General features: G+C 47.7%; 1 protein-coding gene across 16 annotated transcripts in view; it reads left to right on the forward strand.

Annotated features, from left to right (window-relative positions):
- MICAL2 (microtubule associated monooxygenase, calponin and LIM domain containing 2) overlaps nt 1–13,243 on the forward strand; it is a 168,218-nt gene that overhangs the window by 59,513 nt on the left and 95,462 nt on the right. For all 16 annotated transcript variants that reach the window (XR_011362519.1, XM_069965047.1, XM_069965051.1 and 13 more), the window contains exons 10-13: nt 2,318–2,444; nt 9,095–9,185; nt 10,622–10,769; nt 12,606–12,805. Coding sequence is in view for 15 of the 16 variants with exons in the window: in XM_069965047.1 (XP_069821148.1) it covers nt 2,318–2,444; nt 9,095–9,185; nt 10,622–10,769; nt 12,606–12,805 (566 nt within the window). In the remaining variant the exon portion in view is untranslated. The remainder of the gene's footprint in view (nt 1–2,317; nt 2,445–9,094; nt 9,186–10,621; nt 10,770–12,605; nt 12,806–13,243) is intronic.

Here is a 13,243-nt window from a genome sequence, read left to right on the forward strand (position 1 = left end):
ATCATTTACTTCTATTTAAAAATCTCCAGTCTTCCAGTACTTATCAGCTACTGGATATCCTGCAGGAAGTGGTGTATTCTCTCCAGTCTGACACAGTGCTCTCTGCTGCCACCTCTGTCCATGTCAGGAACTGTCCAGACCAGCAGCAAACCTGGACAGTTCCTGACATGGACAGAGGTGGCAGCAGAGAGCACTGTGTCAGACTGGAGAGAATACACCACTTCCTGCAGGACATACAGCAGCTGATATTTACTGGAAGACTGGAGATTTTTTAATAGAAGTAAATTACACATCTATATAACTTTCTGACCCCAGTTGATTTGAAGGAAGAAAAATTGCTGGAGTACCCCTTTAAGGGACCTGTTTAATAAATAGAAGTGAAGAGCCCCTTTAAATTTTTGCACACTGATCCCTGAAGATCAGAGAGGGGAAAACAGCTACCTAGAGCCTCCCTCACTCTGGAGGACCTGAGCATAGTCAGGTTAATATATCATTGCATCAGTCACAGTAAGGCTCCTGTAACATATAGTCAGCGGGTAACAATGGAGAGTGATGTAATGGATGACATCATGGCGTCGGCTTCTTGTCCTCGCTTCGTTCCTGACTCACTTCTCTGTGGTCGGGGAGTTAAGAATTACATGTCAGGAATCAAAGAAGAAAGCGGCTGCTGTAAGCCGTATGGTGAGCGGCGGGGAGAAGATTATACCCTGGGGGTGCGCGTATGGCCATGACCTCAAAGGGTGAACGAGGGGCCACATGCCGACCCCCTCACTCACGCACCGCCTCAGGCTCCGCTATCCTGACCACAGGCTGACTTGGCAGTTTTGGCGAAGAGATAACACACCGGAGGAGCGGGGGAGGGGGGGTCCGGACTCTGTATGACCGCACCGGAGGAGCGGGGGGGGGCCTAACTCTGTATGACCGCACCGGAGGAGGGGGGGGGGGGTCCTGACTCTGTATGACCGCACTGGAGGAGGAGGGGGGTCCTGACTCTGTATGACCACACTGGAGGAGGGGGAGCCTGACTCTGTATGACCACACCGGAGGAGGAGGGGGGTCCGGACTCTGTATGACCACACCGGAGGAGCGGGGGCGGGGGGGGGGGGGCCTGACTCTGTATGACCGCACCGGAGGAGGAGGGGGGTCCGGACTCTGTATGACCACACCGGAGGAGCGGGGGGGGGCCCTGACTCTGTATGACCGCACCGGAGGAGGAGGGGGGTCCGGACTCTGCATGACCACACCGGAGGAGCGGGGGCGGGGGGGGCCTGACTCTGTATGACCGCACCGGAGGAGGAGGGGGGTCCGGACTCTGTATGACCACACCGGAGGAGGAGGGGGGCCCTGACTCTGTATGACCGCACCGGAGGAGGAGGGGGGTCCGGACTCTGTATGACCACACCGGAGGAGCGGGGGCGAGGGGGGCCTGACTCTGTATGACCGCACCGGGGGAGGAGGGGGGTCCGGACTCTGTATGACCGCACCGGAGGAGGAGGGGGGTCCGGACTCTGTATGACCACACCGGAGGAGGAGGGGGGTCCGGACTCTGTATGACCACACCGGAGGAGCGGGGGCGGGCCTGACTCTGTATGACCGCACCGGAGGAGTAGGGGGGTCCGGACTCTGTATGACCGCACCGGAGGAGGAGGGGGAGTCCTGACTCTGTATGACCACACCGGAGGAGGGGGGTCCGGACTCTGTATGACCACACCGGAGGAGTAGGGGGGTCCAGACTTTGTATGACCGCACCAGAGGAGGAGGGGGGTCCTGACTCTGTATGACCGTACCGGAGGAGGGGGGTCCGGACTCTGTATGACCACACCGGAGGAACGGGGGGCGGGGGGGGTCCTGACTCTGTATGACCGCACCGGAGGAGGAGGGGGGTCCGGACTCTGTATGACCGCACCGGAGGAGGAGGGGGGTCCTGACTCTGTATGACTGCACCGGAGGAGGAGGGGGGTCCTGAATCTGTATGACCGCACCGAAGGAGGAGGGGGTCCTGAATCTGTATGACCACACCGGAGGAGGAGGGGGGTCTGGACTCTGTATGACCACACCGGAGGAGGAGGGGGGTCCGGACTCTGTATGACCACAGCGAAGGAGGAGGGGGGGCCTGACTCTGTAGGACCACACCGGAGGAGGAGGGGGGCCTGACTCTGTATGACCGCATGGGAGGAAGGGGGGTCCTGACTTTGTGACTCTGTATGACCGCACGGGAGGAGGTTGGGGGGGGGGGAGTCCTGACTCTGTATGACCGCACTGTGGGGGTGTGATGGGCCTCTGTGTGACCCCCCCGTCTGTTCCTCTCTTCTACCAGGGAGAGTATCTACCGCCTCCTACCTCAGACCACGCCCGAAAACATCAGCAAGAACTTTGACCAGTACACGCTCGACCCCGGAACGCGGTATCCCAACCTGAACTCCAACTGCGTCCGATCCCATCAGGTTAGTAGCGGAGATCCCTGAAGCCTGAGGCTGCACTACTGAGGGATTCTGATGACATCACATATATAGGCTGCACTACTGAGGGATTCTGATGACATCACACGTATCCCGCACACACAGGCTGCACTACTGAGGGATTCTGGTGACATCACACGTATCCCGCCCACACAGGCTGCACTACTGAGGGATTCTGATGACATCACACATATACCGCCCATACAGGCTGCACTACTGAGGGATTATGATGACTTCACACGTATCCCGCCCACACAGGCTGCACTACTGAGGGATTCTGATGACATCACACGTATCCCGCCCACACAGGCTGCACTACTGAGGGATTCTGATGACATCACATATATAGGCTGCACTACTGAGGGATTCTGATGACATCACACGTATCCCGCCCACACAGGCAGGAGGGGAGGATTTGGCATGTGATGTCACCAGACTGTCTCAGTAGTGCAGCCTCAGCCTAGAAGATCTGGTTTCCCTTTGGGATGTCCGGTCCTATGTGCTCTGTAAGCCTCTAGTATGGTCTGTGTTCAGTTCTGCATTGTAAGATCTCTGCTTGCTGTGGGGATTACCTTCAGCAGTGGAAAACCTCCTTTACCGGTCCTGCACTGATACGTTGTAACAAACCCTCCATTACAGGTCACTGCTAGTAAAAGAGGGCGGGGCTGTGACAACTCTGCTTTATTATACACCAGTTAAGAACCAAAAAATAGTTGATGTCTTAGAGAGATATAAAAGTTCTGACCAGTTAGGGTCTGTAGGTTCAGACTTCCACTGATTCTTAGTTGGGGTCAGGAGAAGCACTTAGCTGTGCGCTTCTTCCAGCTCTTCCAAAGGTTTGGGGGGAGTCTGAACACCCCCAATCATAACCTACCTGTCTCTAGGACATGTGCCAATTCATTGGAATCCAGGCTGTGCAGAAGATGATGGATCTGCAGATCCTAACAGATCACATGACATTACACGGACCATCAGGGATTATTATATTACCATACATTATATAGTGATACATAGTCATACATTACATAGTGATACATTATACAGTAATACATAGTAATACATTATATAGTGATACATAGTGATACATTATATAGTGATACATTATACAGTAATACATAGTAAATAAACAAATGCTGATTTGGGGTCAGCTCACCTGCTACTTCCACTCACGGTGCACGGCAAAGCCCGGAGCCAGGGCAACACATGCAAAAGGAAAAGTCCAGCACCAGTGCAGCGGATAAAAACTTCTTTCTTTATTTGTGCAAACTTCACATACAGGAACTAGACATGCGGTAGGTTGACGCGTTTCGGCGTATCTCACGCCTTGTTCACAACACAATATACCATATACTATTTTCCCACAAGCTTATATGGGCGGTATCAGACATCACATGACACATAATTAAAAAATCACAAACACGTGAATTTAAAAACAAGCACAAAAATGGTACAAACACTAAACCAAATGAATTAGGAGACCTGAGGCAGAAAATCGTTCCTAAATATATCTCAATAACATGAACAGAAATAATACATAAACAATATTGAATTTTAAATTTTAGTAAGTCATAATAAGATCGTGTCTAGCATTTAAACCACCAGGAGACCTACTCCCCAACCTAAAAATCCAAAAGGACTCCCTGTTAAATAGTTTTCTTTTAAGAGAGCCCCCTCTTTTTGATGGGTAAATTTTTTCTATGCCCATGACTCTAAGAAATTGTACATTACCTCCATGTGCCTCTCTAAAATGTTTAGTTAGGGAGGACACATTTACCACCTCATTCCTACAATCGGAGATATGTTTACGTATTCTAGCTTTGAGGCTGGTAGATGTGCATCCTACGTACTGCAGGTTGCACTGTGTGCACATAGCCACATATACCACATATGTAGTGTTGCAATTAATGTAGCTGTGGATTTTAAAAACGTTCCCATTAACGCAGGACTTAATTTCCTTAGAAACCGCAATGTGTGAACATGTCACACATCTTTGGTGTCCACATTTGTAGGATCCTTTAATGTCTAACCATGTTGCTTCCTGATCTTTGCCTCCTGTATACAAAGATGGAGACAGGATCGATCCCAGAGTCGGAGCTCTTCTGGATACGACCCTAACTCCACCTTTGGAGTCCTTTTGGATTTTTAGGTTGGGGAGTAGGTCTCCTGGTGGTTTAAATGCTAGACACGATCTTATTATGACATACTAAAATTTAAAATTCAATATTGTTTATGTATTATTTCTGTTCATGTTATTGAGATATATTTAGGAACGATTTTCTGCCTCAGGTCTCCTAATTCATTTGGTTTAGTGTTTGTACCATTTTTGTGCTTGTTTTTAATCCATGTGTTTGTGATTTTTTAATTATGTGTCATGTGATGTCTGATACCGCCCATATAAGCTTGTGGGAAAATAGTATATGGTATATTGTGTTGTGAACAAGGCGTGAGATACGCCGAAACGCGTCAACCTACCGCATGTCTAGTTCCTGTATGTGAAGTTTGCACAAATAAAGAAAGAAGTTTTTATCCGCTGCACTGGTGCTGGACTTTTCCTTTTGCATGTGTTGCCCTGGCTCCGGGCTTTGCCGTGCACCGTGAGTGGAAGTAGCAGGTGAGCTGACCCCAAATCAGCATTTGTTTATTCACTGTGGAACCAGAGGTCGTGCACGCCTGCACTAAAGCTACTACTTGAACAATCATGTCTCAGCAAACTTCACCGATGGAAAATGAAGGAGATCATTCACCGGACATAGAAGGTACTCACCAGATATTACTGGGGGATAATGCTAGTCGCAAAGCTAAAGCTGCAAATGTATTTAAGACTAACCTCAGTCCAATTGGTGAAAATGCTCCTTCAGATTTACACATACTCATGCGCAAGTTGGAACAACTAACAACCAAAGAACTTAAAGTATGGTGGGATAAAGAGACTTTATCACAATATGTGGAACAGGAGATGATCCCAAGAGGTCTCCGTTTGAAAAAACTTCCCACTAGAATCTATGACTCTGAGTTCAAACATGATTGGGAAACCGCACTATCAGAATGCTCTACTAAGATCATGAATCTAATCATAGACAGAGAGAAGAAATATCTTGTGTCTCTGGCAAATGAAATAGAAGAGACTCGGACTTTGGTTGCCAAATTCAAGGACGTAACGGGTTATAATGACCTAAATAAGTCTCTAAAAGATAATGTGGAGAAACTGGAAACAGAAATTATTACATACAAAAGAAACAAATTCCAACGTGATGTCAGTGACTATGAGAGAAAAGAAGTTTATGATTGGAGAAGCTTCCAGGAAAGTGGCGACCAAGAATTTGGTGCCAACACACCCCGATCCATCTTGAAAAAACGGGTGCATAAAAAACGCCGCCATAACAAAAACACGGGCGACAAGCCACATGTGAGTTTTTCGGACTCCGAGGACCAGCGTGGTCATTCCTCAGAGTCGGATTCATCGGTTGCGGGACCATCTACAGCAAATAAAAATAAGAAGACACCGATAAAGAAAAACAAGGCGTCAAAAAACGAAGGAGACGAGCCGGCCGCAAACATGGCGGCAAGAAGGTACCCAAAACGCAATTAACACATGAACTTTCTGTTATTAATATGTCCAGCTTTATTATTTCTGACAGCCAACTCTCCGTATTGCAAAAAGGACTTAATTTTTCTCCCACTTGTGACTTTGATTTATATAAAACCATTCTTGATGTCAATAAATTTTCACGTAACTTAACAGTTAAAAAACATTTTTTTAATATACATAAATCAGAAGGTGATATGATTGATAGTCATGATAAATCTGTACACATGTGCACTAGTTTTTCTGAACAAATGTCGGCACTTTATTTGCAAGATCTTGCCTCTGAATCGGCTATAGGGGAGAGTTCCCATGGGGCGTCTTTCAGGACCAGCAATCCTGGTTTCTATCCACTATCCTCCAGGTGTGAGGCTCTTGATAGATTCCAGGAGCTGGTGGAAAGAGACCTCACTGCCCTTGAACTAACAGAACCCAGGCGCCATAACTCTGATAACTTAACTGTACAGGAAAAAACCGCCTTGCGGGAATTACAAGATAACAAAAATTTGGTTATCCGCAATGCGGACAAAGGGGGCGCAGTGGTTCTGTTGGATTCAGGTCTCTATGAGAAAATGAATCATGAAATGTTATCTGATACTAATGTATACCGCAAGCTACCATGTGACCCTAAGAAAGTTTTTCTCTCCAAACTAAAACGTTTGTTGGAGGATGGTGTTGTGTTGGGAGCTTTGGATCAAAAAATAGCGGATTATCTCTATGTAGAGGATCCTGTTACTCCTGTATACCATTCTCTACCAAAGGTTCATAAAGGTATCTTTCCTCCCCCTTTAAGACCTATAGTGGCCGGGATAGGCTCTATGGGGGAAAGATTGGGGGCCTGGGTGGATCATTTCCTCCAACCATTAGTGGGTATAACTCCCTCCCACATTAGAGACACGAAACATGTTCTCAACATTGTTAACAATATAGAATGGAATGAAGAATGGAAATTAGGAACATTAGATGTTGTGGCATTGTATCCGTCAATCCCCAAACAAGTTGCCATTTCCTCACTAGAATTTTATTTGACCAAATTTAGCTCATACTCGGCTGTAGAAATTGAGTTTCTTATTATGGCCACGGATTTTTTGCTTAATCACAACTATTTTGTTTTTGATGATGAATTTTTCTTACAAATACAGGGAGTAAGTATGGGAGCTAAATTCTCACCATCTCTCGCCAATATCGTAATGTCAGTTTTAGAGCTTAATTATATATTCTCTGATGACAATCCCTTTTTTGGATCTATACAATGGATAGGAAGGTATATAGACGATTTGGTTGTCATATGGAGAGATGGTGAGAATTGCTTCCATAATTTTGTAGACTACCTCAATGGTAATGAATTTGGGCTCAAGTTTACTGCACATTTTGGTAACAATGAAATTACCTTTCTAGATGTCAGATTAGTGGCCAATGTTAACCAAAGATGTATAGAGGCACTGCCATATAGGAAGGAGTGTGCAGGTAACAGCATTCTCATGGCCACATCCTGTCATCCACCGCATGTGGTCAACAACATACCTTATGGTGAATGCCTTAGATTAAAACGCAATTGTAGCAGAGAGGATGTCTACACTTTAGAAATGGAGAAATTACAACTGAGATTTAGGGAAAGAGGTTTTAGACAGGAGCTTCTGGATCAGGCAGCATGTAAGATTTCTAGGGTTAATAGAGCAGGATTACTAACCGAACAGACACGTAATAGGGGACATTACAAACGTAACAAACAGGGCAATAATGATATAGTATTTGTTACATCCTATAGTAAACAGTTTTCACAGATTAGAAACATCATTAACAAACATCTGCCACTGTTGTGGCAAGATGAGGTACTACACAGTATGACCAAAGGTGGAGTTAGGGTCGTATCCAGAAGAGCTCCGACTCTGGGATCGATCCTGTCTCCATCTTTGTATACAGGAGGCAAAGATCAGGAAGCAACATGGTTAGACATTAAAGGATCCTACAAATGTGGACACCAAAGATGTGTGACATGTTCACACATTGCGGTTTCTAAGGAAATTAAGTCCTGCGTTAATGGGAACGTTTTTAAAATCCACAGCTACATTAATTGCAACACTACATATGTGGTATATGTGGCTATGTGCACACAATGCAACCTGCAGTACGTAGGATGCACATCTACCAGCCTCAAAGCTAGAATACGTAAACATATCTCCGATTGTAGGAATGAGGTGGTAAATGTGTCCTCCCTAACTAAACATTTTAGAGAGGCACATGGAGGTAATGTACAATTTCTTAGAGTCATGGGCATAGAAAAAATTTACCCATCAAAAAGAGGGGGCTCTCTTAAAAGAAAACTATTTAACAGGGAGTCCTTTTGGATTTTTAGGTTGGGGAGTAGGTCTCCTGGTGGTTTAAATGCTAGACACGATCTTATTATGACTTACTAAAATTTAAAATTCAATATTGTTTATGTATTATTTCTGTTCATGTTATTGAGATATATTTAGGAACGATTTTCTGCCTCAGGTCTCCTAATTCATTTGGTTTAGTGTTTGTACCATTTTTGTGCTTGTTTTTAAATCCATGTGTTTGTGATTTTTTAATTATGTGTCATGTGATGTCTGATACCGCCCATATAAGCTTGTGGGAAAACAGTATATGGTATATTGTGTTGTGAACAAGGCGTGAGATACGCCGAAACGCGTCAACCTACCGCATGTCTAGTTCCTGTATGTGAAGTTTGCACAAATAAAGAAAGAAGTTTTTATCCGCTGCACTGGTGCTGGACTTTTCCTTTTGCAAGTAATACATAGTAATACATTATATAGTGATACATAGTGATACATTATATAGTGATATATTATATAGTGATACATAGTGATACATTACTTAGTGATACATTATACAGTAATACATAGTAATACATTATATAGTGATACATAGTAATACATTATATAGTAATACATTATATAGTGATACATAGTGATACATTATATAGTAATACATTATATAGTGATACATAGTGATACATTATATAGTGATATATTATATGCTTTATACTGATACACGCCTCTTGTTGTAGGTGAAACATCTATACATGACCGGGGAGCTGTACGGGTGTCCTCTGGAGAGAGCCAGCTCCATTAGGAGATCTGTGGGGATAACCCGGCATGGTAAGTACGGGGCTTATTAACCCCTACCTGCATTTTTGTTTTTTTTTCTTTCTGACTCTGGAATAGCCATAATACCCTGCTTTATCCAACATGTATGGAGCAGGCTCAACTCCTGGACCCCCCATGTATGGAGCAGGCTCAGCTCCTGGACCCCCCATGTATGGAGCAGGCTCAGCTCCTGGACCCCCCATGTATGGAGCAGGCTCAGCTCCTGGACCCCCCATGTATGGAGCAGGCTCAGCTCCTGGACCCCCCATGTATGGAGCAGGCTCAGCTCCTGGACCCCCCATGTATGGAGCAGGCTCAGCTCCTGGACTCCCCATGTATGGAGCAGGCTCAGCTCCTGGAACCCCCATGTATGGAGCAGGCTCAGCTCCTGGACTCCCCCCCCCCCCCCCCCATGTATGGAGCAGGCTCAGCTCCTGGACCCCCCATGTATGGAGCAGGCTCAGCTCCTGGACCCCCCATGTATGGAGCAGGCTCACCTTCTGGACCCCCCCCCCCATGTATGGAGCAGGCTCAGCTCCTCGACCCCCCCATGTATGGAACAGGCCTAGCTCCAGGACCCCCCACCCCCCCATGTATGGAGCAGGCTCAGCTCCTGGACACCCCCCCCCCCCCCATGTATGGAGCAGGCTCAGCTCCTGGACACCCCCCCCCCCATGTATGGAGCAGGCTCAGCTCCTGGACCCCCCATGTATGGAGCAGGCTCAGCTCCTTGACCCTCCATGTATGGAGCAGGCTCAGCTCCTGGACTCCCCATGTATGGAGCAGGCTCAGCTCCTGGACCCCCCATGTATGGAGCAGGCTCAGCTCCTGGACCCCCCATGTATGGAGCAGGCTCAGCTCCTGGACACCCCAACCCCCCCCCATGTATGGAGCAGGCTCAGCTCCTGGACCCCCCATGTATGGAGCAGGCTCAGCTCCTGGACCCCCCCCCCCCCCCCCCATGTATGGAGCAGGCTCAGCTCCTCGACCCCCCCATTAATGGAGCAGGCCTAGCTCCAGGACCCCCCACCCCCCATGTTTGGAGCAGGCTCAGCTCCTGGACACCCCCCCCCCCCCCCCCATGTATGGAGCAGGCTCAGCTCCTGGACCCCCCCCCCCCCCCATGTATGGAGCAGGCTCAGCTCCTGGACCCCCCATGAATGGAGCAGGCTCAGCTCCTTGACCCTCCATGTATGGAGCAGGCTCAGCTCCTGGACCCGCAATGTATGGAGCAGGCTCAGCTCCTGGACCCCCCCCCCCATGTATGGAGCAGGCTCAGCTCCTGGACCCCCATGTATGGAGCAGGCTCAGCTCCTGGACCTGCTCCGTATAACTATCCAGACGTGATGTACGTCAAATATCAAGAAGGGTTTAAAGAACAGAGATTTGAAGATTTAGAGAATGTAATTAGGATCCTTACAGGTGACCGATCCTTCTTGTCTCCTCAGAATCCGACATTAGACCCAACAAGCTCCTAACCTGGTGTCAGAAACAGACGGAGGACTACAGGAACGTGACCGTCACCAACCTCACCAGCTCCTGGAAGAGCGGCCTTGCACTATGTGCCATCATTCACCACTTCCGACCAGACCTTATGTGAGTCCGCCATAGTTGTTTGGGGGGGGGGGGGTTGCAGTTCAGTTACATTGAACTGAATGAAGCTGAATTGTAATACCGCACACAGCCTGAGGGCTGGGGGCGCAGGGGACACATTAGAGTTTTTTTCCCTTTCAACATGTCCTGATCAGTCACGGTCTGGATGTTCATACAGAGTCAGAAGAAGCCCTTAGCTTAGTGCTTCACTTGATTTTCCATCTTCTTCAGGAGACACAGCAAGCACATAGCCTAGGGGTTCTCCTGGCTTCATCTAACCATCGGTGGGGGTCTGAACACCCAGACCCTGACCGGTATAAACTTTAAAAATAAACTTTTGACATGCCCTAGAGATATGTTTAAAGTGACAGTGCCCATTTAAAGGGGTAGTTCAGCAAAAAATAAAATTCTTGCAAGTCAATTGGGTCCAAAAAGTGCCAGAGATTTGTAATTTACTTCTATTAAAAAAATCTCCAGTCTTCCAGTACACATCAGCTGCTGCATGTCCTGCAGGAAGTGGTGTATTCTCTCCAGTCTGACACAGTGCTCTCTGCTGCCACCTCTGTCCATGTCAGGAACTGTCCAGAGCAGGAGAGGTTTTCTATGGGGATTTGCTGCTGCTCTGGACAGGTCCTGACATGGACAGATGAGGCAGCAGAGAGCACTGTGTCAGACTGGAGAGAATACACCACTTCCTGCAGGACATACAGCAGCTGATAAGTGCTATAAAACTTGAGATTTTTTTTTAATAAAAGTAAATTACAAATCTCTGGCACTTTCTGTTACCAGTTGATTGGAAGTAATTTCTTTTTTTGTGACCTACCCCTTTAAGGAATCACCTACAGGGAACCTCCCATAGGTGGCAGTAGAGATTGGATTATTTCCCATCTGAGCACACCTTATTTGCATATTTTTTCCCAGCTAGCATTGCATACCCTATGGCAGGTGGAAAATCTGTGGTTCATCACCTATAGGAAAACTACAAGTTCCAGCCTTTGGCAAGGCATGCTGGGACTTGTAGTTTTCCAACAGCTGATGGACCACAAGTAGGGGGCCAATGCTACTGAGAAAGGCAGATTGGCGCCATCTAGAGGCAATATTTCCAGGACTACAGTGGTACCTTGGTTTAAGAGTAACTTGGTTTAAGAGCGTTTTGGTTTAAGAGCTCACAGTTTTTCAAAATTGTGACTTGGTTTAAGAGCATCGCTTTGGTTTAAGAGCTCCCTGTACTGGGTGGGCGCATGAGTAGGGGAGGGGCATGGTCTGCATAGCGGGGTCTACAGTACTGTACTCTGACCGAGGAAGTCTCCCTCACCTTCCAAATCATAGCAGATCTACTTCAGGCTGGGGCTTACATCAGGGGACAGGACTGTGGAGGTAATCTCTCCATAGCTGTAACCCCTCTCTCCCCGGACAGAGAGTGCTGCATGTATGTGCCCACATCTGTCCTGCTCATTCCTTCCTGCTCCCTGCAGTCTCTCAGCCCTTGTGTTTCCCATCCTCTCCATTACTGTACAGTAACTTATAATATCACAGATTCTGCTGTTTTTGAATGTTTGTTTCATTTGTTTTACATGTTATTCAGAATAATAAATCATTATTTTTGGGGTGTGGAACCAATTGTCTGCGGATCAGTGATTTCTTATGAGAAAATTTGCTTTGGTATAAGAGTGGATTTGGATTACAAGCGCGGTCCCAGAACGAATTATGCTCGTAATCCAAGGCACCAGTGTATTTGTATGCTGCTGGGACCTGTAGATTGGGGTTCTTCTTCCTCTTTGATCGGCGGCCCGCAGCTGACTCCGTTCCTCCTCTGATTTCGCCTCCTTTGTTCCTCAGTGACTTTTACTCTTTGAATGAGGACGACGCCGTCAGGAACAACCAGCTGGCGTTTGATATCGCGGAGAAAGAGTTTGGCATCTCGCCCATCACCACGGGGAAGGAGATGGCGTCCACGGAGGAGCCAGATAAGCTCAGCATGGTGCTCTACCTCTCCAAGTTCTATGAATTATTCAGGGGCGCCCCTCTGAGGCCGGTCGGTGAGTACCGCTTTGTAGCGTGACTGGGGCGCCGCGCGGTCATCTCATCACTCCATGACCTCCACCAGCATCATCTGAGCCCCCTGATGATGTTTTAGCGGTGGGACGGCCGGTCACTTGCTAGATGGAAGTGTGACGCCATTCCTGGGGTGGATGGCCAAGATATAGACGGAGCTTAAGGGTTTCGTCAGGTGAAGCCAGTGCCAGGTGGGCACACAGGGGTGATGGCACGCCTGCTTTTATAGTGTAAGGCCGGTTGTACCCTTCTCCCCTGTGGTCGGTGTCCTGTCGGGTTGCTGCAGGGTCCCTTGGGATAGTGTAGTCACAGGTGGTCAGAGCGGTGTAGTAACCCTCCCGAATAGTAGTAGGACCCGCCACCCACAGATAGGGGAGATGTCCCAAGGTTGCGGTGTAGGTGCTGTGCAGGTGGTGGCCAGT

This window comes from Dendropsophus ebraccatus, chromosome 4 (genome assembly GCF_027789765.1).
Source record: "Dendropsophus ebraccatus isolate aDenEbr1 chromosome 4, aDenEbr1.pat, whole genome shotgun sequence".
Taxonomy (NCBI): Eukaryota; Metazoa; Chordata; class Amphibia; order Anura; family Hylidae; genus Dendropsophus; species Dendropsophus ebraccatus.